A 27,730-nucleotide genomic window follows, 5' to 3' on the forward strand; every position below is an offset into this window, starting at 1 on the left:
CAATACAAGACAATTCTAGCTAAGAATACTAGCTAAATAAGCAATTATAACATCCATGGAATTTAAAATAAGCAAATACAAAAAAACTTAATATAATAACTTAATACTCTATTTAATTATATATAAAAACAATAAAATTTGATAATAAAGCATTTTAGCATTATGTAAACAATTAAAAGAATACAACATTATTGAAATTTCAATATATGTTTTTTTTTATATGAAATATATATATATATATATATATATATATATATATATATATATAAATTATCGTAAATATAATTAATTTTAAATTTAATCAATTACTTAATATTCCAATTAAACCCTTGAAGCATTTCAATCTTTTCGCATTAATAAAATATTAAAGTTAGGCCTAATCGGCTAGGGCGACCGGGAGCGCACGCGAACAGCCGAGAACCTGCAACTGACTGCAAAAGCGTCTCAGCATGGATCCTCCAGATCCACCCCGCGGGGATCCGGACCTGCAACGAGCCTTCTCCAACCTGGTGAAGTCTCTTCCTCCTCAGAGACCCCGACCAGCAGCAACAAAGTTTGTAAAGAAACTGGATGTATTACAGGAAGTTCAACTGCCGCCTGCTATCCCACGCATGGCAGCCCTATCCCTAGCAGAGAAAGGATTAATCGGACAGTTTACAGGACTTTGGCCTTCGCCCAGAACAGTGCACAAATGGATTGAAAGGAACTGGTCGGACAAGATTCAGGGTAAAATATCTATTAGATTTTGTGGCAGAGGATATTTCACATTTCATTTTGAGACAAAGGAGGACAAAGATCTAATATTCAGGAATGGACCATACTTTATGGACTCCAGGGGTCTCTACCTCAACAAATGGACCCCAGACTTTGATCCAGAACTTGATATCCCGAATGCGGTCCCAGTTTGGGTACGGCTGCCCCATCTCCCACTTCACTGCTGGGGAGATGATTCAGTTAAAGCTATAGGAAATGCGGTGGGAAAATACATAGATCGCAGTGAACCCAAAGACAATATGCAGGCATGCGCAAGGATCTATGTGGAAGTTGACCTAGGGCGAGGACTACCGGAGGCGATCAAGTTGAAAGTGGATGATTGGAGCCATATCCAGCAATTGGACTACGAGCAGATACCCTTCAAATGCAAGGTATGCCACGAATATGGACACTTTGCAAATAGATGCACAAAAATAGTAAATGTAGAAAATGAGGAGCAAGATGGCAATTGGGAACCTGTGAAAAAGAAAAAATCAATGCCCAACCTCAAATCTCAGGTGGATTCTGATATCCCTGGAACCTCTCATCAGCGCCCTTCTTCTCCTCCCTCTCTGACCCCCGATCCACCTCTGCCTCCTTCCTCCAACCCTTTTTCGATCCTCTCTGAGGTGGAAACGGGCCCTGACATTCCCTCCATTGAACCCCCGCCTCATCAATCTTCTCCCCCCTCCATGCAGCCCCCACCTGATCCTCCCTCTTTGAGAATCACCAGGAGCTCTTCAAAGGAACATGGAGTGCCTAGCGACGCTCCAAAAAATCAAGGACCTGGAAGAAAATCAGCTAAACACCAAAGGGACGAAAGTGCACAAAAAGACATAGCATTGGGCACTCAAACACCAATAGAGAACTTCATTCTTGGGCATCCGGAAAAAGAAAACAGTAATAAAGGACACGAGAGGCAAGCACCTCTCCATATATCTAGTATCTCATGATGAAAATATTATCCTGGAACAGTAGGGGATTAGGGCACCCCTCCAAGCTGGTTGCCCTCAAGGATTTAATTCATAGCGAGAACCCTGAAATCATGCTTATACAAGAAACAAAGCAAGATCAATGTGAAATGAACAGAGTAATTAATCAGCAGAAACACTTCTGTGGAAGCATAAGTGAGGCAAGAGGAGCCTCGGGCGGTATAGCAACTTTATGGGATAGTAACAAATGGAAGTGCAGCTCTACCATCGTGCATCAAAACTGGATCTGAACTACACTTGAAAGCAGAACAGGAGGCCAATCTGTAACGGTATACAATGTGTATGCTCCAAATCAATATAGAGAAAAAGAGATATGCTGGGACACTCTAAAAGCAAATATAGAAATGGAACAGAATACCAATCTTATTGTGGCAGGAGACTTTAATTTAGTGCTGCATGCTAATGAAAAAAGAGGAGGTAACTTCACTCCTGATCCTTCTAGAAATCGACTGGAAACCATAATTCAGGACCATGATTTGGTCGATGTCAGGCCCAAAAACCGTAGATATACCTGGAGTAACAAAAGAATCGGAGCCAGCAACATCATGGAACGGCTCGATAGGTTCCTTATCAGCATAGCATATCTTTCCACTTTCTCAACAAGTTATTCAAATATCCTCAATGTGTCGGCCTCTGATCACTATCCGATAACCCTAACTCTTCAAAGTCACTACCCTCTAGGGCCCATACCGTTCAAATATAACTCAATATGGAACCGGATACCAGCGGCAAAAGAAGTGGTGCAATCGACATGGATCCATCATGTAGAGGGGTCACCAAGCTATATATGGGAGACAAAGCTTAAAAGAGTAAGGCAGGCCTTAAAGAACTGGGCGAAGAGCAATTATCAAGAGCCCAAATTGAATAAAAAGAAAATCAAGCAAGATCTGGAGGATGTGCAACAGAGAATCGAAACGCAAGGGCTATCTCAGCAGAATAAAGAACAAGAAGGCAAATTATACTCGCAGCTGAACCAAATACTCAGGGATGAAGAAATAAAGTGGAGATTGAAATCAAGGCAACTTTGGTTGCAGGAAGGAGATAAAAACACAGCTTACTTTCATAATCAAGCCACTGTGCGAAAACTCAGAAACACAGTGAGTACAATAATGGACAATGAAGGAAACCGATATAGTACCCAGGAGTCTATAAAGGAAGCAGCCACCAAGCATTTTAGTAAGCTTCTGACAGAAGAAAAAGGTGAAGAAGATTACTCAAACATGCTCCAGTATATGCCTAAAGGGGTCACACAAGAAATGAACAGCAACCTAACGAAAGAAGTAGAAGAAGAAGAAATCAAAGCAGCTATTTGGAGTCTGCATCCGGACAAAGCACCAAGACCGGACGGATTCCCCATAAGCTTCTATCGGGAATACTGGTCAATGATTAAAAAAGATCTATTAAAGATGATTCGTTGGGTGATGAAAAAAGGTAAAATGGGGGGATACACCAATTCCACCTATCTTGCTTTGATTCCGAAAGAAAATCACCCTTCCTCCTTCTCGAGATTCCGGCCAATCTCATTATGCAACTCAGCATACAAAATTATCTCAAAAATATTAGCAGCCAGGCTTAAGCCTCTCCTCCCCTCCCTGATCTCTGAGAATCAAGGGGGATTTCTCCCCAACAGGCACATTACTGACTCTATCCTTCTCGTGCAAGAGGCCATTCATTCGAGTTTAACCAGGAAGGAAAAAGGATTTGTTCTAAAGTTAGATCTTGCAAATGCTTTCGATAGAGTAAGGCACTCCTATCTGTATGTTGTCCTTCACAAAATTGGCTTCGATCCTACCTTCATCACCATGATCGCTGCATGTATAACTAGACCTTGGATCTCCCCTCTGATAAATGGGAGACCATGTGCAGCCTTCCAATCATCGCGTGGCCTCAGGCAGGGTTGCGCCCTCTCCCCTTATCTGTTTATCCTCATGGGTGAATCATTCAGTCAAGTCTTGGATTATAACAGGAGAGTTGGGTTAATCACCGGCATCAAGATCGAACATGGAACAAAGAACATCAACCATTCACAGTTCGCAGATGATACTCTGCTGATAGGAGGAGCATCTACCACAATTGCAAGGCGGTTCAAAAAGCTCTTGGACCAATTCATGGACTACTCAGGAGGGAAAATAAATCAGATAAAAAGTTGTATCTATGGATGGAACACAGCAAATCACACCATCCATAGTATTGCAACCATATTTGGAGTTTCCTGCAGTCTAATTTGGAACCACTTCTCCTATCTTGGAATGCCAGTGAGTTTGGGACCCTTGAAAGCTGATACTTGGAATGGGATACTTGACAAAATAGAGAGGAAAGTGCAACAATGGGGCACAATGTGGTTGAACCCAGCTGGAAGGCTTATTCTCCTAAAATCAGGTATTGCATCTCTCCCCATTTATCGTTTTTCTCTATATCTTGCTCCAGCAACTTTCCATCAAAAAATGGAAAGAGTTCTTAAACACTTTCTTTGGCAAGGCGGGAAAACGGTAAAAAATAAATTCAATCTAGTAAGCTGGAAGAACATAATCCAAGCTCAGGAAAAAGGAGGATTGGGCATCAGATCCCCAAAGCTTCTCAATCTGGCCCTTGGGGCAAAAATAGTATGGAGACTGATTACAGGACCAACAGGGTGGTGGAAGAAGGTTTTGGAGGCAAAATACTTAAACTGTACAAGGCAGCAGCTCTTGGAGTCTAATATACCTAACAGAGATTGCACAAAAATTTGGCAACTTTGCAAGAAGGCAATACCATTCATGTACCAAAACATCTCTAAGATCCCAGGCGGGGGAGACAGTATTAATTTCTCAATGGACAAAATCCTCGGGCAGCAACCAATGGGAACAAAAGCAGAGGTAATCCCTGTCATAAACTGGCTCAACGATAAAGGTCTCCTACACTTGTCCCAAATATCAAAATGGGACACTCAAATACATGCCTGGACAGGCTGGAAATTTCCAGATCCCCCCAATGTGTTAGAAACCAGCCTCAACGCCTTAAAAAAGCTCCTTCACAGCAAAGCTCTGGTTCAAGAAGGTGCTCTGGATGGGTATCGATGGGATCCAACTGGAACACAATACACAGTTAAAGCTGGACATCAATATCTCTGTGACAACATTTTTCAACCGGAAATCTGGAACCATTGGAAATTAGTTTGGAGAGCAGAGGCACCCCCCAAGGTTAAGTTCTTCATTTGGCTGCTTTTGAAGGGGAAAACTTTAACAGCAGAAAATCTAAGAAAGAGAGGCATAATGGGGCCATCCAGGTGTCCAAACTGTTGCAGCTCCGAAGAAACAATGCAGCATTTATTTATAGATTGTCCGGTAGCCAGTGAATGCTGGAAGAACATGGCCTCAATAGGAGAATCACTCTGGGAGCCTCAGACCACCATTGCAGAAACGATTTATAAATGGAAGAAGAACTGCCCTTGGAAAGAGAAGAGAAGCAAACTGGCACAAAGAGTATGGAACACCATGCCGTTCACACTTTTATGGCGCATTTGGATAGCGCGAAATGGCAAGGTCTTCCAAGAGAAAGGATTCAGCACCAGGAAAATTTTCCATAAAGCCAAAATGTTGGCTCTAGAAACAATTGCGAATCACACCAGTGGTAAAGTAGAGGCAACAAATTACAGTACTGAGGAAAGAAACTTTCTCAGCTACGTTCTGGAGAATGCATACAGCGCACAGGAAGTCAGCAGAAGGGGAATAAAAGCAAAAGAACCAAATAGCGCATGGAAGCTGAGATTGAAGGAAGAGGAATTCTCCAATTGGCTGAGCAACTGCAATAGATATTGCTTATTCTTTGATGGCGCTTCTAAGTCGAATCCGGGTCAGGCCGGCATAGGGGGCCTTATCTGTAATGCAAACGGAGACTGCATCCTTTGGTATGAATGGGGATTAGGGGAGAACTCCAACAACAGAGCCGAAGGACTTGCCCTGTATCAGGGTCTCACCCAACTAATCAAACTTGGGATAAAGAAGGCAGTGGTGTTCGGAGATTCCTCGATAATCATTAGGCTCATGGCACACCGACAGCATACCCCAAATGTTCTCCTCCAACAGATAAACCAAAGAAATAAGATCCTTCACGCAACAATGGAAGAGGTTAGATATTATCACATTCTTCGTAATTTGAACAGGGAAGCGGATAAGCATGCCAGCAAAGCATGCGAAAGACCTATTGGTAGTCTGAGCTGTAATTCCAGTGTGACATTCCAACCATTACCATGATCCTTACAAATCTAGTCAACAACAGGCGGCCTTCAGCAGATAGAACCAGTGAAATAGATCAGGGAACTCGTGCCGGCGACAGAATAGGACAGGTAGGCAGGATTTTGCCAAGATTTGCAACCAGGAATTCGTCTGAGAGCATGAGAAGCCATATGCTTTCAGGTGCGAAGTGTACTTTTAAATCAACCCTCCATGCTGTGCGAGATTCGCGACTGATCACAATGCGGAAATGCAGAAGTCACATGATGCTTAGTTTGGCACTTCTCCACTCTAGAAATGCGCGACTAAATTCTATTTATACAACAGAGAACAACTTATTTCATTATGTTAAACAAAGTTGTCTGAGCAAGTATTGGCACGGCTGTAATCGGCTTCCATTTGTTCGTGTTACAGTAGCTGCTTGCCATAATCGTTTTAGCGCTCCAAAGACCCGTGCTTTAGTAACAGAGACTTCAAACAGGAAATCAACCGAGACCAATATGGACCGATCAGAAGACTGCCTTCATTGTGCAGACCTCCAAGCAGAATTTGAAGAGTTAAGGGCGCAGCAACGCATCATGGAGGACCAGGTCAAGAGCTTGGAGACAAGAATGGAGGATCAGTACAGGATATTGAATGAGAAATATAGAGCAGAAATCAATCTTTTCTTGCATAGAGTGTCCTCTCTATATGAACAGTTCAGAAACTTGGCAAATCGTTGCAGCCACGCAGAAGAGTCTATTTCAATCCTTCAGTTCATGATGAAAAAAAAGGATAAGGAAGTTCCCAGCTCCTCCAGTGCAAAACAAATGGATCCAGACCCAAATCCGGAAGAGTCCACGGCCAGGCAGATTAGTCATATTGAAATAGATTAAATATGTTGTGTAGCTGTAAGTTTTGGTCTTTGCAATATGTTAGGATTTACAGTAGTCTAGGAAGTTTTAGAGGCAGAACTACTAGAACGAGGATCAAGGAAGGGACCCATTTTGTAATTCCTCTGATCCAAGATATACAGAAAGTATTGTATGTATGGAGAACTGACTCTTTTTTTCAGATCATAATATAGCAACTGAAATTTGTCTAAAAAAAAAATATTCCAAATACTTAATTTACAAAATATATGAATAAAATTAAATTGAAATTGAAATAAAATTTAAATTTACCTTGAGATTACTTTAAACAGAGTCTTTTTTACCTTTATAAAGGTTAGTCAAAATAATCATTGCACTCACTGAAACTTCAATTCATTTTTCAACCATCCACATTTTTAAGTAAAACTAATAAAACTTAACAATTTTGTCAATTGCCACAATTAAAAATAATTAGGACCCAAAAAGCTAAGGAAAAAAAACAAAGAAGAACACATTGAACATCTTCATATAAAATGTACTATAAACCAAAAGTTAAATAATTAGGACCCAAAAAGCTAAAGAAAGAAAACAAAGAAGAACACATTGAACATCTTCATATAAAATGTACTATAAACCAAAAGTTAAATATACTGCAAAGTTTTATTTTTAATATAAATCGATAAAATTGTATATTATATATATATAAAAACTTAATATTTTAGAATTCGTTGTCTAAAATTGTAATTTAAATAAAGAAGTTTCAAATTTAAAACAAAAGTGTTTTAGCATGCTTCCATGCAGTGTTGTAAATGTAGCTGGTTTGGTCAGGGACTGTTAATAGTCAGAAGTTCCCACAAAGACCATTCAATCGACAAATCTAACTTATGACCCCATAGTCGAACTCGTCTTTCGACTTGTTTTCAGTAGGGACCACAAAACAATATATGTACATATAGTTGTGCGTATTTACAAGGATGCCAATTGGTTGCGGATTGTCATAGCATCATCCAAAAGACAATGCCAACCTCTGATCTCATAGCCAACCCGACCACCGACTTTCTTATGGTCGGGCCACACTATATATATATATATATATATATATATATATATATATATATATATATATATATATATATATATATATATATATATATATATATATATATATAATTGGCCTCTTTATAATTCATTATTTTATTTTTTTCATATTACATATTATTTTATAAAATTAATTCAAAATAATTTATTTTTTTATCAATAAAAAAAAAATTGAATAAATTATACTTATAAGATAAAATGTTTAAAAGAAGGGAACCCATTATCCAATTCTTTAAATAAAAAAATGAAGTATTGATACTAGAGCCGAATAGGTCGGGGAGTGGTAGTACTTGGGAGTGTTTATAGAGGTCATTCAAACCACAATGCCCACCACCAATCTCATAGTTAGAACCGACCTCCGACTTGCTTTCAGTACAAGCTACAAAAGAAATATGTGTGTATAGTTATGCGTGACCTCATAGTGAGCCCGACCCTCTAAAGAACCCCACAAAACAAACATACGTGTTTATTATTTATTATTTTTTTTCTCACATAACATATTGTTCAATAAATATAATTTAAAATAATTTATTCTTTTATCAGTAAAGAAATAAATTCAACAAATTACTTTTATAAGACTTTTAAGGTTTTTTATAACATATTAACTCATGATAAACTTCATCATAGACATCATTTAAGTCGTTTATAAGAAATAATTATAATAATAGACATGAACCTATATTCTGAGTTGAATTAGTCAGGGAATGTTAGTAGTTGGGACTGTCTAGAGAGACCCTTCAAATGACAATGCTGACCTCCGATCTCATAGTGGGGATTGATCTCTGACTTGCTTTCAGTAGGGGCCACAAAAGAAATATATGTGTATAGTTATATGTGCTTACAACAACCACCTCCAACCTCATATTCATCCCGACCTCTGACTTGCTTCTACGAAGGCCCACAAAACAAACATATGTGTCTATAATTTATTATTTTGTTTTTTCACATAAAATATTATTTAATAAATGTAATTTAAAATACCTTATTCTTTTATCAACAAACAAATAAATTCAAAAAATTATTTTTATAAGACATTTAAGATTTAATTTATAACATATCAACTCATGATAAACTTTATCATAGACCTCATTTAAGTTGTTAATAATAAATAATAATAATAATAGCAATGAACCTAGATTCTGAGCCACATTGGTCGAGGAGTGTCAGTGGTCAGGAATGTTTATAGATACCATTCAAACGACAATTACAACCTCCGATCTCATAGTCGAGGCCGACCTCCAACTTGCTTTTAGTAGGATCCACAAAAGAAATATATGCTTATAGTTACGTGTGTTTACAAAAACAACCCCCAACCTCATACTTAGCTCGACCTCCAACTTTCTTCTACGAAGGTCCACAAAACAAAAATATGTGTCTATAATTTATTATTTTGTTTTTGCATATAACATATTATTTAATAAATGTAATTTAAAATACCTTATTCTTTTATCAACAAAGAAATAAATTCGAAAAATTATTTTTATAAGACATTTATTTAAATCAATTTTACAGAAAGATTATTATTCTTTCTATCTAATAGTCTAAGATAACAAATCCAAAAACTATGTACAAATTAAAACAAAACTAGGATTAAAATTCTTAAAAGATACGAACCCACGAGCCCTCGTCTAAAGAATAAAACAATCTGAATATGGTTCATAAATCACAAAAGTTGAAAACAACAAACTTAAACACGAGTTGCAATTTAAACATACCCGAACATTAGCATTTGTCAAGATGACTCACAACTCGGCCTTTTCCTTATGATTCTTCTCCAAACAGACGATGACTGCCCAGCCACGAAGTCGGTCCCGACCTCAACTATGGGTTTCCTCCGACTCCAAACAAACCGAAAAAAAAAATGAAATGGAGACAGATGCTCCTATTCTGAATAGATTTTTTTTAATCGTGCACTCACAACCTTGGCTCAAACATGTTTCTCTATGCATAAATTTTTTGAAAAACCTACATTACAACATCCCACCCTTGGAAAGTCAGAATACTAGCAACATTGGCCTCAAAAGTTCTCTAATACTTGAAAATTGAATTTTACCACCGATTCTTTTATGTTTTTGTTTTTCTAGTTGACAACTATCTGAGACTCTGATCTCCCATTGCTTAAAGTATAACTTTTATACCAATAAATTTAGTATTTTGAAAAAAAAAAATTAATAAAACCTATCTTCCCTATGACAATTGACTAAACGTAAAAGGTATATAAAAACTCTCATACACAAGTCTGCTAAATAGAAAACATGTCGTCAACTTCCAACATCACAATGCATTGCACCCAACTGAACTCAGATTTATCTTCCTCCCAAACTAGTTGTTTATGTCAATAAAACTCTAACCCCCTGACTTACCAAGTTTCCGCCGCTAGAATCCAACAATCTGCTTACTCGAACAACTCTTATGCTTTAAATTCTAAAGCCTCACCTGCAAATTCTGTGAAACAACGAACTATTAAACTAGAATATAATGTCCATACATTTACCTGTCAAATCATCATTGAGGAGGTTGGCAAAGCTGCGTCCTGCGACATAACCGAACAATTTCAATATTCCGCAAAAAAATCTTACTGCAAGCATCCACCGAAGTTAAAAAAAACAAAACAAAACAAAAAACTCACCTGGTAACAAGGATAATTGTACAACGAGAAGTAAAGCCACATAGAAAACACAGGCACAGAAACAGGAAATCGAGCTTCAATGAGTGCCACAACACTAAGAAAGAAATAAAATAGCTACTTTGAACAACAAAAAAATCTAAATCCGCTTCTCGATGATCCATCAACCATAATTATAATTTCTCCACCAAAACACTTAAAACGAAATTAACACCACCAGAACTCAAAGTTGCCCAAGTTAACTCCTAGTTGTAAGAAGGATCGCCCTTCCATGTACCTACATTGTTAAATCCAATGTACCATGCATGGTAGGATGATGTCAACCCTCAAATTTCGGAGTCGAGGATGCAGCGACACACTGACGTCATGAAAAAAATTCAGCCAAAAACCTAATGTTAACTATGGAGATTTGAAAATTTACGCTAGTACAAACAAACTAATAAATCTAAACCAATCATAAATGTTACAACGTAAACAATAACCTAATAAAACAAATTTAAAACATAAATACTAAAATTTAACCATTTATTTATAAATATAAAAATTAACAAATCATTTTGAAAAATGACATTATAAGAAAAAACATAGTTTATGACCCAAAAAAAACTATTAATTAATAATATAATTTATTAAAACATTGATAAACTTAAAATTTATAAAAATTCAACACGCGAAAAGTCACAAATAATTCAACGTGTAAAAAACACACATTTAGTTCAAACCTCTAGCAAATTCAAAAGCAAACATATACACACAAAGTTTACACTCATTCAACTACTAGAAACCGAGATTACGAGAGTGGGAAAGATTGTGGCCCACAAATACTACAAGTGGAGCATTGGCAATAGCTAAACATCCATGGGATCCACCTTATCAAAAATTCACGTAATTGTAAAACATATAATAATCCATTCCGTGCGACCCACTTTATTAAAATCTTCTTTAGATGGGGATCTATCTACACCCTATTTGTCTTTTTCCCAAAACAAATAGTTGACTTTGGATCATGATTATCATTATTAAATTAAGTGGTTGTTTTTTCCCGAAGGTGGCAAAACCTATCAAACTCAGGTGTCAAACCAATAGTGAGGACAACCATTTCTGGCTGCTATCCACATATCGGTTTGACTCATCACCGTTATCAAGGAAAACCACGCCACCTGTAATAACCCGCTGGTGGTCCGTAAGGGAGCAGGCTTTCACTCCTGCCAGATGCCTCTGGGTCTTGGGCCGTTAACCTGTTTCCTTACGTCCGAGGAAAGTGGTTGTTACGCTGAGAGGATATAACATATTTAGTTTTTCATTGATTTATTATTAGTTTTTTTTTTTACTAAAAAATTTAAAATCTATCCAAAATTTAACATTATGAAAATAAATTTATTATTTTTAAATAAAGTTTATTTCTATTTATCTCGAATATGATTGGTTGAAATATCTCCTCTTTTATTGTGTAATGATAGAAACGTTTGACTTTTGTGTACTCTATCATTAATTACTATATATTATATCACTAATTACTATGTACAATAAATATAAATAATTTGAAAAATAACATAAACACAAATAGTTTGTGATTAAATTCAAAAATTCCATTTTTTCATTGTTGTAAAGTATTGAATAGACAATTTTTATGGATTTAATTTTTTAATTCCCAAAAAAATAATTTAAAAAATATAAGTTTGAAAAAAATATGTAAAAATAACATGTGTACAATTTGTACAGCGCTCATTATATCAATCTATATTCTAATGAATCTGTACTCTAATGACATGACATGTGTACTATAAGATGAGCATTATATATAAAAAAAATGTCATCATTCATTATTAAATAGATTAATTTGTTATTATTTTTTTCAATGTCAATTATATATATAAATAACCTTTATCTACCAAAAAAAATGTTTAATTATATTAAAAATTTAATAATAAAAAAAAATTACAAATATTTATATAACTCATTTTACAATTTTATTATTGTTTAGAATACATACAACACATCATAACATTAAAATATTTTATTAAATTAAGTGACAAAGAACATTAATTATGCGACTTTGTTATTATCATACTTCTACAATAAAAAAAACAAATTTTGAACCAATATTATTACCTAAATTTATTATACTTACATCCTCTTACAATACAAATTATTAAATTTTATATAGTTATAATCATAGTTTTGTATCACAATTTACACTAATAAATTTTATATAATTATAACACTAATTTTTAAACCTAACAATATATCACAATTCACACTAACAAAATAATTAAAAATAAATTAGTGATTTCACATATTAAATTATTATTTAAATTTCAAATAAAAAATTGAAAAATTTGCATTATACTTTTGGTTTTCCATTATTTCATTTGTCCCCAGGAAAAAATGCAATGGTCGCCCTGTAAATTAGTTGGAAAGTTAATTGTTGTTATCTTTCATTTTATATTATATTTCATTTGTGACTTCTAAAAAAATGTAGTTATCGCGAGGTAAAATAGCTGGAAAGTTAATTTTGGCTGTCTTTCATTTTATATATATATATATTATTATTTTTTATTTAAGTCAATTTTATTAAAAATTTTGTTGAGATTTTTAGAATATTAAATTGTAATGGTATATTTTTTTAAATTTAATATTATAGTTATGTAATTTTATAAAAATGGAATGTTTTGAAAGTGTTTTTTAACCTTTAAATTTATTTACATATTTAAAAATGTATTTTTTTCTTTTAAATAATTAAAATTTATAATTTGTTAAAATTTTGTATCTTTAGATTCTAAATAAAAATAAAAATAAAAATATGTAATGGTTAAACTACTTTTTCACAATTATACTAAAAATTATTATATTTTATTAAAAATTGATTAAATAATAATAATAATTTAAATTCAAACAACTATCATTTAAATTTTATTTAACCTAAATTAGTATATTAAATCATATTTAACTCAATATCATAAATCAATTGATTAAACTAAATTTAACCAAAATATATATATGTAGGTTTTAAGAGATAAATCCATACCATTTATTAATATATGTTGTTTAATTTTTATTTTATTAAGTAATAATAATAAATATTAAGTGTAAGGTCCCCTCCTAAGGTCCTCTACCAGATCTATATTCTCTAATTTTAAATGCAATAAAAGGGCAATAATTTATTTTCTAACAAGACATTTAAACGATGATATTTTACCATTTAAAATCTAATTCCTACAATTTAAATAGTGAGCATTTCATTTCAATCACTTACATAAGTAATCTATGCATAGAGGAACACATGTACCAATAGCCCGGTGGAAATGCCCTTGAGTTGTTGCTCCTACTGGAACGTTCCTCTTGACTACCGACAGGATTTACCTCCTAGCCTACTAGGAAGTAATTCCTAGTCCAGGAAACCTCCACAGATTCCGTAGCCCTCTGACCCCAAGTCCAACCAGATGTCGTGTGTTCAAGATAAAACAATACTCCCCTACTCTCTCTCAAACAATTCCTCCAAAACCACAACCCAACCAAATCCAAAGCAAGATCCAGGATCCCCCTTCCTCCCCTCATACTTTCCCTTTTATGCCCCCTTCTCTTTTCCACCTCAACCACCTCTCGTTAATGTCATAACTTCTCCCTCATCCTTACATTTGACTTATCTTCTCCCAAGTAAACATGAGAGGACATTTGGGAATGTGATATGAATATAAAATTGGGTAATTAATTGGAGAGGACCATGTCTTCTCCCAAGTAAATATTTTGGAGATGAGAGATGAATAAATAAATTGGTAATTAATTGGAGAGGACCATGTCTTCTCCCAAGTAAATGTGAGAAGACATTTTGGGGATGAGAGATGAATATATAAATTGGTAATTAATTGGAGAGGACCATGTCTTCTCCCAAGTAAATGTGAGAGGACATTTTGGGAATGAGGTATGAATATATATAATTTGGTAATTAATTGGAGAGGACTATGTCTTCTCCCAAGTAAATATGAGAGGACATTTTGGGGATGAAAAATGAATATATATAATTTGGTAATTAATTGGAGAGGACTATGCCTTCTCCCAAGAAAATATGAGAGGAAATTATGGGAATTAGGTATGAATATATATATAATTTGGTAATTAATCAGAGAGGACTATGTCTTCTCAAAATTTAAAAATTTGGGGAGGTAAATTGGGAATAATAACAAAATTTATATCAGTACTAAATTTACAGTTTCACCAATGTAGGTATGTACCAATATTTCTTGATAATTATAAGTCCATATTTTAAGGAATTTTAAACACTTAGTAAAATTTGCAGGATAAGATTAAATATGGCATTACATACACTCCTTCAGAAAACTTCGTCCCAAAGTTAGAGTGTAAGAGATACAAGAGTTCGAAGCAATTTAGAAATAAGACATAACAAATGGAGAGAGAGTTATTGTAGTAAAATTTGATAAGTCAGACAATGACATTACTTCCCATCAAGAGTCTCCAACTGATCTATATCCTCCTATCCCTCTTGATCTACTTTCGTTCCCACCCTGTCCATCCTCTGTTGCTATATACGGTCGCATCGGCTATACCAATCTAGCCACTGATAAAACCAATATGGCGAAAGCGTCGACTATATCGACCTAACTTCCCCAGCAGGCAACTGGCAATCATCATCACACGTCTAGGGGAGCGTGTCCACCACTGCCCTCCCACGATTCCAGGTTTGGAGGTTACACAATGGGAAATACCTCCACCCCTCCTCACAACTAGGACCAACGCCCTAATATGGACTACACTATAGCGCTGGTTGGACTTGTCATCGAATAATCCAGTCAGGTCATCTTGCCACCTGTCATTTACATTTTACTCATGTCATAAGAGTGCATATCAAGTAGATACCAAATGTAATAGAACAATGTACATTATACCTTTCCCCATGAGATGTCTCGACCTTCCCTCAATGGAAGAGTAGATCTCGGCTATCATATAGTTCTTTCCAACCTGCGGGTTAGCTCTCATTCATGCATTTATATAACAACAAGATATATAAGTGATCTTTAATCATCATGTTATTAAGTCTAGTATCCACGTGTCAATCTTGCAGTTCATACTAGAAATAAATCATAAATTCACTAAGTCATTTATTAAACAAATCATATCCACTTGAGCCATATATGAAACAAAATAATTCTGATAAGTCACGCACTAGATAATTCATCACTAAGTGAGTCATACATTTAGGCCATACATCAACCATTTCCATCATCAATACCAAATCCATCAAATGATTTATATAAGTAGTTTCACATGTCCAACTAAATGCATCAATATTACATAGCATTCATAAATAAATAACATGGAACTGTAAAATAGAGTCTCAACATAGGTAGCTATCTATGTCAAAATGGGCATCACAGATGCTCAAAAAGTGAGGGGTAGTCACGACGTATAGTTTCTGCATCCTCCTAGGTAGCAGATCCTGGGCTATACTTGTCCCATTAGACCTTAACTTGGTCCACCGTGCGACATTTGAGTTGTTGAACCCTACGGTCCAATATGCGTAATGGTTCGACCACTACGGTTCCCGTGTCCGAGACTTGCAATTCCCTCCAATCTAGTTTATGAGATTCATCAGAAACATAATGTCATAAAATAGATACATGAAGAACATCATGAGTTTTATGGAAATCAGGTCATAGTACAAGATGATAGGCAACTGGTCCAATCTTCTCCTTGATCCTAAAAGGTCCTACGAATCGAGGTGACAATTTCGTCCCCTTCCCAAACCGAATGGTGCTTTTGTTGGGTTGGATACGAATAAAAACTTGGTCCCCTACTTCATAACTGTGATCAATCCTATGTGAATCAACATAACTCTTCTGTCTATCTTGTGCTTCCTTTAACCTTTGTCGAATCTGCTTTACCTATTCCTCCATTTCTTGAACTAATTCTGGGCCAACTATTACTCGGTCCTCCAACTTTTCCCAACTCAATAGCGTCCTACATGGCCTTCCATATAGAGCTTGATAAGGAGGCATCCTGATTGAACTGTGGTAACTGTTATTATAGGCAAACTCTACCAATGGTAAGTACCTTTCCCACTGAGTCTGATTATCCATGACGTACATCCTAAGCATGTCCTCCAGAACCTGATTTACTCTTTTAGTCTACCCATCTATTTCTGGATGATATGCAGTGCTCAGGTTCAACTGAGTCCCTAGTGCTGACTGTAAACTTGTCCAAAACCTAGATGTAAATCGAGAGTCTCTATCAGAAATTATCTTTGTGGGTAACCCGTGTAGTCAAATAACTTCACTTATAAACACTCGTGCCACATTCGTAACATCGTAAGTGTCTCTTACTGGAATGAAATGGGCACTTTTGGTCAATTTATCAACTATAACCAATATAGCATTGTGCCTCTGTGAAGTGAGTGGAAAACCCACAACAAAATCCATGGAAATTACCTCCCATTTAGATATAGGGATGTCATGTGGTTGTAGGAGTCCTGCTAGATGGCGATGATTAGCCTTCACTCGTTGACATTCAAGACATTTGGCGACAAACTGGACTATGTCGTGCTTCATTCCTGGCCAAAAGAAGAGTTTATTCATGTCTGCGTACATCTTCTTTACTCCAGGATGTGCACAATAGAGTGCTCTATGTGACTTTTTGAGGATGGTTCTTCTTATACCCCCTTTCTTAGGTGCATACATTCTCCCTTGAAATCTCAATAGCACATCTCGTTCAAGGACATATCCCTTAAACTTTCGTTCTATCTGCTTCCCACTCTGGAGTGCTGAGATGACCTTTAGATACCAACTATCTTCAAAGAGTTTCTCCAACACACGTTCCCTTAAATCTACCTTTAAGGCTACTAGGGAGAAGGTTCGTGGTCTCCTGCTTAGTGCATCCACCACCACATTCTCCTTTCCCTTGATGTATGAGATCTCAAAATCATACTCACTCATGAATTCGCTCCACTGCCTTTGTCTAGCATTCAAATCCCTTTGAGTGAAGAGATGCTTCAGGCTTTGATGATCTATTCTTAACTCAAATCTTCTCCCAATGAGGTAGTGTCTCCACAGTTTCAAGGCTAACATCACTGCTGCTAATTCTAAGTCATGGGTAGCATACAACTCTTCATGTTTCTTCAATTTTCTAGATGCATAAGCTATTACTCTGCCATTTTGCATCAATATTGCACCCAATCCTTGCGCCGAAGCATCAGTGTAAACAATGAAGTCCTTTTCCATGTCTGGTACTCGAAGGATCAGTGCACTAGTTAGTAACCTCTTTAACTCTATGAATGCAGTGTCACATTCATATGCCCATTCATACCTGACCCCCTTTCATTGTAATGTGGTGATGGGTTTTGTAATCTTTGAAAACCCTTCCACAAACCTGTGATAATACCCTGCTAGCCCCATAAAACTATGTACCTCATGGGCATTTTTGGTACTGGCCAATCCATTATGGCCTTCACCTTTTCCGGGTCAACTAAAATCCCTTCTCCTGAAATGATGTATCCAAGGTAATGAACTTTCTTATGAAATAAGGAACATTTTGACAATTTCCCATACAATTGATTTTCCCTTGAACAACTCAATACCACCCTTAGGTGCTTTCTATGCTCCTTTTCATTCCTAGAATACACAAGAATGCCGTCGAGGAAGACTTGCACAAATTGGTCCAATACTTCCTGAACACACCATTCATGATGCTCATGAAAACTGCTAGTGCATTGGTTAAACCAAATGGAACAACTACGAACTCATAATGCCCAAACCATGTTCAAAATGTAGTTTTTGAGATGTCCTCTTCCTTAATCCTTAATTGGTGGTATCTAGACCATAGATTGATTTTTGAGAAAACCATTGCTCCCTTCATTTGATCAAACAGGTCATCTATTCGAGGTATCGAGTACCTATTCTTTATTGTGGCTCTATTTAAGTCTCTATAATCTATGCATAGCCACAAGGATCCATCCTTCTTCTTGAAAAAAATCAGTAGTGCACCCCAAGGTGAAATACTAGGTCTGATAAATCCCAAGTCTAAGAGCTCTTTTAACTGCATCTGCAACTCACAAAGTTATGGAGTTGTCATCCTATAGGGTGTCTTAGATATTGGTTCTGCACCAGGTTTTAGGTCGATTATGAAATCAATCTCCCTTACAGGAGGTAATCCAGGAAATTCCTTAGGAAAAACATCCTTGAATTCTGACAAAACTAGATGTTGATCTAGGGAGGGTCCTTTCTGGTCACTTACAGCCTCGACCACATATAGCTTGCAACCTTGTCAGAGACAATGTTTTACCTTCATCATGGATATGAATCGTAGCAACACTCCCCTCTTGATTCCAAAAATCTCAATTGGCCTACCTTCATCATCTAAACAAATCACCTTCTTCTTGAAACAATCTACCAAAGCTCGATGAGATTCTAGCCAGTCCATTCTAATAATTACATCATACATCCCCAATGCTATGATGTATGCCTTCAACTTAGTCATACACACCCCGAGGTTTACCTGACATTGGTTAACACTAGGTTCTACTGCTTGTTTTATCCCAGAAGCCATCTCAACTTGTTTAAATTCATCGTGCTCATAGGCTGCCAACCCACATTTTTCTAATGCAATTGGTAAAATGAAACTATCTGTAGCACCAGAATAAAACAAAATTTTAATTTTTACTTTGTTTATCATACCTGAGGTTTCTACCGCGACAGACTGGTGTTCAACTTGCTAGTTGTCAACTGCTGCATAGATTCGATGGTGGCTACTTTGCCCCCCCACTGGTGCCTTTCCTTCTCTACGGTTGTTACCAGCTTGTAACTTAGGGCAGTCTCGCTAGTAATGAGGTCCTTTGCATCCCCAACAAGTGATGCACAGTAGACCTTGAACCGAATGTTGTGGATTTCTTTGGAAAGAGTTCCTTCCCCTGGGACCCCTGCCCCCACTTGTTTCTCCTCGCGTATGACTTTGATTTGTACACGCCCTTGAAGTTGCGGGTGAAGCTGCCCTAGTAACCATTGAAATCCCCACTGTCGGTGCTCTAGGTACAACCTTATTTCCATATGGCGATGGCCTCAAATTTCCTCCCTGGGGAAGGTATGAGGGGCCTTTCCCATAAACCCTGTTTGGCGTGGAAAAATGGCTTTGCCTCCACCCTTTAAGTCTAAGTGTTCTTCGACATAATGAGCATGTTCTACAACTTCTACAACTGAGGGTGGTTTCCACATCCATGCCATTGCCCTAATCTTAGGGTTCAATCCATAAATAAAACGATCCGCTTGGCGTTGGTCAATATCTATGTAGGAGACATACTTGACCAATTCCATGAATCAAATTTCATATTCTTATACTATACGATTTCCCGGTACCAGGGCATGGAAATCTCCTACCTGTTGTTCTTCATAATATGTTGGCAGGTACTTTTTCCTAAATCTCTCCTCAAATAATTCCCAAGTAGCTGTGTCTGGAGTGAGGTGTAGTTGACACTCCAAGTTACCCCACCAATTCAGAGCACTATCTCTAAGTTGGAATATTGTTATTTTAGCTTTTGAATTGGAATTGTAATCCCTTAGTGTGAAGCACCTTCTCATTCCTTCTAACCAGGCTTCTGCACGTTCACTGGCACGACCCCCTACAAAATCAGGGAGCTTAATATTTTGGAGCTCCCTAGTAATTTCCTCAATTGGAGGTCCTCTATCAGAGTCTCTTTATCCCTCGAGTTTTCCTAACCTTGATGGAGGATGCTCTACTTCCACTTCAATTGTTTGGCGCCCTTTTAAAGCCTCACTAATCGTCGCTAGGGAACGCAAGATGAGAGTCAACTCCAGTGAAGGTAATGGGTTATTTGTAGGAGGTCCTTGTGATGACCCTCCTTGACCTTGATTTCTTCATGTCCTCACCATTTGAATTGTTCAAATATCTATAGGATACGCAAGACTCATTAATCCAACTTAGGACTTATCCACTCTTAGCTGACTCACATACATTATTTAACTAACATTATTTAAATGTTTTGGTAATTTTTTTTTAATTATTTACATAAAAAGATATTACCATAAATTTAAATTATCCTTACCTCAATAAAACACAGTGTCACTAATCACAAGTACATTAAACCAATTAAAACCCTAATGCAAAATTTCCAACCACAAACTACAACACACACAATACAACACATATAATGTGCTTATTCTCAAAGCGAGGACAAACACAACACATACCATAACATAACAAAACAACCAAACATTGAGATTCATGACCGCATGCCAATATTACACCTAATTTTTAGGTAGATACAGGCCACTACCACTTAATTAAAATTAAAGCTACATTTATCACGATTATTAATTAACATCTCCATGTCGAAGTTCTATATGGCACTTTAGGCATAGAGCTACTAGCATTGTTCATAAACGCTAAGGCAACACAATAATTCAAAGTGACCTTACTCATTAAAATGACAAGTTTTTATAAATAATGATAATATATATTTTCAAATGATAATGGTAAAAGTTGGTTTGGTTCTAAGTATAACTTAAATTTATCCAACAATTATTGATTAAATGACTTCAAAGATAGGCAAATGTTTAAACCTAAAACTAAAAAAAATAATAAAGAAAATAAAAATGATCACTATTCTTAGTTCCTACATTACCATGTAAATAAAGACAATTTGAAAATCAAAACATTACCATGTAAATAAAGACAATTTGAAAAAGGCATTGCCATCTAAATAAAGACAAATATCTACCTAATATGACCACAATAATCCTAAGGGTAATCTTTAGGGGAATTTATGGCTCATGCACTACCTAATATGGCACAATAGTCCTAGAATTTGACATTATGTAATATTTAGGAGTAATTATGGCTCCTTCATATTGTAAAGGGCTTATGGAGCTTTTGCTTTTGTGGTTTTTGGGCTCGTTGATTGTGGTGATTCAATTTCACAACCATTTTAATTTTTTTTTTTTTTTGAGACTTAAATTTTAAAGAAAACAAAACATCGTGCATTATGTGTATTATCTTCTAGAGCTCTAAATACTTCGACTGCTCTAAACACCATCAAAAACATAAAGGTTTGACTGCAAAATTTGGGTTATAGTTAGCTTAAGGCTAAAATGGTGGAGTCATGTTTGAAACTAGCACAATCCATTGACAGGTAAAATCCACAATTAAAATTCCGAGTTTGAATAAATGGGAGTTGCAGAGGAGGGAAAAACACCAATGAGGAGGAGGAAGTCCAGCAAGGGTTTGCAGGAACAAGAGATCACAGAAGAAATGGGACAAAAAGAGAACTATCGTCTTGAACTTCGCGAAGCCATTCAGCAGTTGAGGGATCGAGGCCCCTACACTGCTGCCAAATGGTAAAATCCGTTACATTTTTCTTTTCCCATCATCCAAGGCCTCATTTCCAGAATTAATTTAAGCCCAAAATGCATAGCAATGCCATCATTTTGAAAGTGAATTTGTGTGATTGAGACTATTTATTTATCATGTCTTTGTAGGGCCGCGGAGCAGTTGGTGGGTTTAGAGGAAGAGGAGAGACCGCTGACTCCTTCGCCGACGTTTATTTGGACGGACAGGGGGAGTTCTTCCTCCTCGGCAAGGAGGGAGCGGAGGATGTACGCAAAGTGTTTGACAGAACGCCTACAGGGACTGTAATTTCAAGTAATATATTGTTGACATGATATGTCAATTTTGGGGGGAGATGTTGAATGCTCAACATTTGCTCGAGAAAATTCCCAAATGAGACATTGTTTCCTGGAATGTGATGATTGCGAGCTATGCATAGCATGGGTATGATGAAGAGGCTCTTAAACTCTTTTGCCGGATGTACAAGTTAAACATGAAGCTGGACCATTTCACCTTTGGCAGTATTTGCAGTGTGTGTGCAGGGATGGAGGCTCTGGAACAGGGACAACAAGTTCATTCCCTTATTATCAAATCTACTTATGAGTCTAATGTGTTTGTCGGTAGTGCCATTGTCGATATGTATGCTAAATGTGGTAGTGTAAATGATGCTCACTACTTCTTTGAGATAATGCCTAAAAGGAATGTTGTCTTATGGACTGCGGTGATCTCTGGTCATGCTCAACGGGGCAGAGTGAGGAGGCCTTGAAAGTCTTCTACCAATTGCTATAGGTAGGCATGAAGCTAGACTAGTTTACTTGTGTCATTATTATCAGCGCTTGCGCCAACCTGGCTGATTTGAAATAGAATATGCAATTTCATGCATACACCATTAGGGCAGGATTTGAATCATATGTTTCTATTGGTAACGCCCTTGTTACAATGTATGCAAGTTGCATGAGCATAGAAGATGCCAAACATGTATTCGAAAAAATGGTTGTTCAGGATGTAATATCATGGACTACAATAATTTACAGGATACACAAGGTTTGGGTATATAGATCTTGCACGCCACCTATTTGATAGTATGTCTGAGCGAAATGTTGTATCCTGGAATTCGATGATTGTAGCATACATCCAGCATGGTTTTGGGTGAAGAGGCTTTTAAAATTGTTTAGTCAAATGCATCAAGGAAACACTAATCCAGATTGGATCACCTTTGCTTGTGTTGTGGGTGCAAGTGCCAACTTGGCAGCTTTGAAACAAGGTAAACAGATTCAAAGCTGCATCATCAAAGCTGGATTTGAATCTTATGTGTTTGTGGGCAATGCCCTCATTATCATGTATGCCAAATGTGGAAACATAAAAGATGCATGGACTCTATTCAACACAATGCCTCCTATATTTGCCTCTCCACCTCAAGCCACACTTACATCAGTGGCAAACACTCGAGATCAACTGCCAAAGAGTCAACAATCTGTAACAAACGTAGTTCCAGTGTTTAGCACTGGAGTTATTTCCAAACACAACACAATGACTTCACCTATGGCTCAGATTATTATTTCAATCAAGATCTACATATGAACAACAACCATCTCACAAAACAGTTCACATCTTAACGTGCACAACAACTTAAAAGTAATTTGTTTTCTTTGATAGTGGACATTTTTTTTAAATGTCATTTTTCCAGTGGGAACATCAACACTATCCCAAAAGACAGTCTTGAAAGCTGAACCATATCTGGAAATTTATATCAGAATTTTTTTTTTTACTCTTTCACTGGTGGTCCAGATAGTTTTCAAAAGTTTCCATTAATGTAGCCCTGGGCAGGACTCTGCTTATTATGCCTTTCTCTCCATTCTTGAAAACCATTACGGTTCCAGTTCCTTATTCAAAACCTTCACATTTCATAGTTTATGGATTCAATTTTGATGTCATCCTTTCAAGCTCTACCTGATGCTAAAAATGGTCAGTGCATACTGTTATGTCAATTTTCACAGCTGGTATAGTTGTTCATTATGCTCTTGGAGTAAAGATTCTGATATTTCAGGCAAAATATTTACCCGTCACCATAGAGAAATGAAAAGCACGAGGAGAATGTTTACCTGAAGTCAGTAAATTATAGGAATTTGGATGATTGGTATTTCTGAACACCCAACATTGGGAGATCCTCTGGATGGTAAATTACTTTGCCATACCCATGTTCAGCATATCCGATGATGATAGAATTCCATGAAACTGAATCATGTTTAGGCATTGTGTCCTTAAGATATTCAAACAAATGCTACAGATAGGTATCAATCCATACCATATTACATTTATTAGTATTCCTTCTGCATACCACCATACAGGTTTAGTCAATGAGGGTCACTAATACTTCAATTCCATGAGTCATGATTATAATCTTGGGCTAGGAATTGAGTACTATGCATATATGATCGATCTTCTTGGCCAAGCAGGCCTCCTGAATGAAGTAAAGGACTATATCAATAGTATGCCATATGAGCTTAATGTGGGTAATTGGGGAGCATTGTTGAATGCTTACATGATCCATGGCAATTTTGAGTTAGCAATACATGCTGCAGGACACTTCTTTGAGTTAGAAATGTACGACTCTGGGTTGTATGTACTCATGGTTACGACTTCTTAGAGATGTGGACAAGGAAACACGTGAAGCCTTTGTAAATGAAGTAATGAGGTTAGTGGAGCTTGATTCTTTGTGGGACGCATTGGTTGGTCTTCCAGGAAGTGTTGGCCTTTCTACTAAAGAGGGTGGGGTGGACAAATCAGATCCACATAATTAAAAAAAAAAAATTAGCGGAGATTTGTGTCTAGTGGGTCTTGGGTCCAGATTTTGAATCTGGGCTCTGATACCACGTGTAAGGTCCCCTCCTAGGGTCCTCTACCAGATCTATATTCTCTAATTTTAAATGCAATAAAAGGGCAATAATTTATTTTCTGAAAAGACATCTAAACAATGATATTTTACCATTTAAAATCTAATTCCTACAATTTAAATAGTGAACATTTCATTTCAATCACTTGCATAAGTAATCTATGCATAGAGGAATACTTGTACCGATGGCCCGGTGGAGATGCCCTTGAGTTGCTGCTCTTGCTGGAATGCTCCTCTTGACTACCGACTGGATTTACCTCTCAGCCTACTAGGAAGTAATTTCTAGCCCAGGAAACATCCACAGGTTCCCTAGCCCTCCGAGCCCAAGTCCAACCAGATGTAGTATATCCAAGATAAAACAATACTCCCCTCCTCTCTCTCAAACAATTCCTCCAAAACCAAAGCAAGATCCAGGATCCGCCTTCCTCCCCTCATCCTTCCCATTTTATGCCCCCTTCTCTTCTCCACCTCAACCACCTCTCATTAATGTCATAACTTCTCCCTCATCCTTACATTTGACTTCTCTTCTCCCAAATAAACATGAGAGGACATTTGAGAAAGTTATATGAATATAAAATTGGGTAATTAATTGGAGAGGACTATGCCTTCTCCCAAGAAAATATGAGAGGACATCTTGGGAATGAGGTATATATATATATATATATATATATATATATATATATATATATATATATATATATAGATATAATTTGATAATTAATTGGAGAGGACTATGTCTTCTCAAAATTTAAAAATTTGGGGAGGTAAATTGGGAATAATAACAAAATTTATATCAATACTAAATTTACAATTTCACCAATGTAGGTATGTACCAATATTTCTTGATAATTATAAGTCCATATTTTAAGGAATTTTAAACACTTAGTAAAATTTGCAAGATAGGATTAAATAGGGCATTACAATAAGTTTTCATTTACACTATGTAATTGAATAATTTTTTCTTCAATTTTTTTCCAAAAAGTAATTTATATTTATTCTAAAAAATGTTGATTTTATGAGATGTTGCAAAATCAGATGATGGTCATTTTTGCACTTTGATGTAGAGAAGTTTAGGCCCCATTTCATCAACTTCATGTTCTACATATTTTTGTTTTTGTTGCCTATAAAGTATTTTTGGCTAGCCTATCTGTCAGATTTGGAAATTCTTGAGAAAAATACATCTTTTTATTTTTCTTTCTGGAATATTGATGATTATTGGACAAAACTCTACCATTTGAAACCTTGTTTTGAGAATTTTTTCCCTCAATTTTGATTAGTTTTAGTTGTTCTTATGTCATTCATATTTGCATTAGATAGAAACATAGGTTCTGCACGCTCTAATACTTGCGAAGAAGTCTCAAAGTATAGGAACACATATCTATATTTTAGATGGTGAGGATTCCATTATAGAAAGGGTTCATAGGAGTAGCCAAGGTGGATGTTTCTTTATAAATGGTTGAAAAAGGTTATGTGGAAGGAAATATGCTATATGAGGTGGAAATTATGGGATTTCTAATGATTCTTTGGAGGGCTAAGGGATCGAATCCAACCATAGTTTAGGTTTAATGGATGCTTCATAGGATACTAATAAGCTTCTCCATCGGTGGTTTAGACCACTAAGCAAGGTGACCCCAAAGATTTTACGTGAAACATAACAAGAGATGACTAAATAAGGTGTCAAGATCTCAAGACAATTGGAGGAAGGGGTGATATGTCTGTTGGTGTGGGGTTATGACAGACCCAAGTTTGGTGCACAGTTCGGCCACCAAACACTCTCAGCATCGGCCCTTTTGACATCACCCACAAACTAGATGAAATCTCACGCAATGTGTTATGGGGAATATGGGAAGTAGGTTTCCATAGTCAGATGGGATTGTTGCATTTCTATGACACTAGGATCTCAATTGTCGCGTGGAGGTCCAAACACCTAATGGACAAACACATGATAGCCATTCTGACTTTATATGCCACAAGGGACATTATAGGTTATTAGAATAACTATTTGACTCGTTATTCACTACCTACAATTCCATTATGGTATAAGTATTTCATTCATAACATCATCCTCAGTTGTAGCTAAGTAGTTCGCCATCCAACATGCACAAGATTAACATGAGAAAAATATAGTAACATTATCAATTCCTACTATTATGTAAGACACTAATGAGTGTTGAATCCATATTATAAATTTATACAACCAGTAACCAGATAATAGTAATAAAATAATGCATTCATAGAAAAATATAAATGGGATCAATCCATTGAGCTTTCATTACTTGAAAATCGGGAAACATGCACAACATGTTACATTACACAATCAATTGAATCTGACTCATTAACCTTATTATATCCAACAATAACACATTACATCAAACTTTACAAGGAAAAACATTATTGAATCTAACACAGACTATCTCATCTACACTTATGTTGCACAACAACTATAAACATGAAAAATAACTAAGTAATAATAATAATAAACATTAAGTTTGCATTTACAATTTTAATTAATACAAATTTTGTATTGGTAAAAAATATATAAATATTAAATACTTAAAATATATTAATATATTAAATGTGATCTTTTTTTCTAAATATGTTTATATAACATAATTTAAACTTTGTATTTAATCTAAAATTTAAAATATTATTTTACAATTAAAATATAATAATTATTATTTTTAAAGTTCAAATTAGTACACACATGCGTATATGTCAATTGATTTTAGCTTGGGTATTTGGGCAAAATCCTTTTGATCCTCCCCACCCAAGTTCAAGTCTCATAGTTTGGCATGTTGTAACTCTAGACTAGAGTAGCCATGTCATGCTTTAAGTGAGTCTATTGATTGATCAAGTACCAACAACTTCTATCTTACCTTTGGGTTGAAAGGGAGGTTAATTTATTTTCGCATGTAGTCCCCAATGCCCAAAATTTTAGTCAATTAGGGTTATTTTGGATG

At 36.2% G+C, this 27,730-nt stretch overlaps 1 protein-coding gene across 1 annotated transcript; it reads left to right on the forward strand.

Annotated features, from left to right (window-relative positions):
* The first annotated feature begins 449 nt into the window (after positions 1 to 449).
* LOC149251757 (uncharacterized) lies at positions 450 to 5,977 on the forward strand. Its single transcript, XM_089453978.1, has 4 exons — positions 450 to 726; positions 904 to 1,145; positions 1,305 to 1,672; positions 1,993 to 5,977. The coding sequence occupies exons 1-4, from the start codon at positions 450 to 452 to the stop codon at positions 5,975 to 5,977; spliced, it is 4,872 nt and encodes a 1,623-aa protein (XP_089310104.1).
* Positions 5,978 to 27,730: the final 21,753 nt, after the last annotated feature.

This window comes from Pinus tabuliformis, chromosome 7 (assembly GCF_031772625.1).
Source record: "Pinus tabuliformis cultivar Carrire ecotype Pingquan chromosome 7, CPIR1, whole genome shotgun sequence".
Classification (NCBI taxonomy): domain Eukaryota; kingdom Viridiplantae; phylum Streptophyta; class Pinopsida; order Pinales; family Pinaceae; genus Pinus; species Pinus tabuliformis.

Coding starts and splice junctions, on each gene's coding strand:
- LOC149251757 (XM_089453978.1), top strand. CDS start 450: ATGGATCCTCCAGATCCACCCCGCGGGGATCCGGACCTGCAACGAGCC. Junction 1,146..1,304: donor AGATACCCTTCAAATGCAAG/GTATGCCACGAA, acceptor ACCTCTCATCAG/CGCCCTTCTTCTCCTCCCTC. Junction 1,673..1,992: donor AGTAATAAAGGACACGAGAG/GCAAGCACCTCT, acceptor ACTTGAAAGCAG/AACAGGAGGCCAATCTGTAA.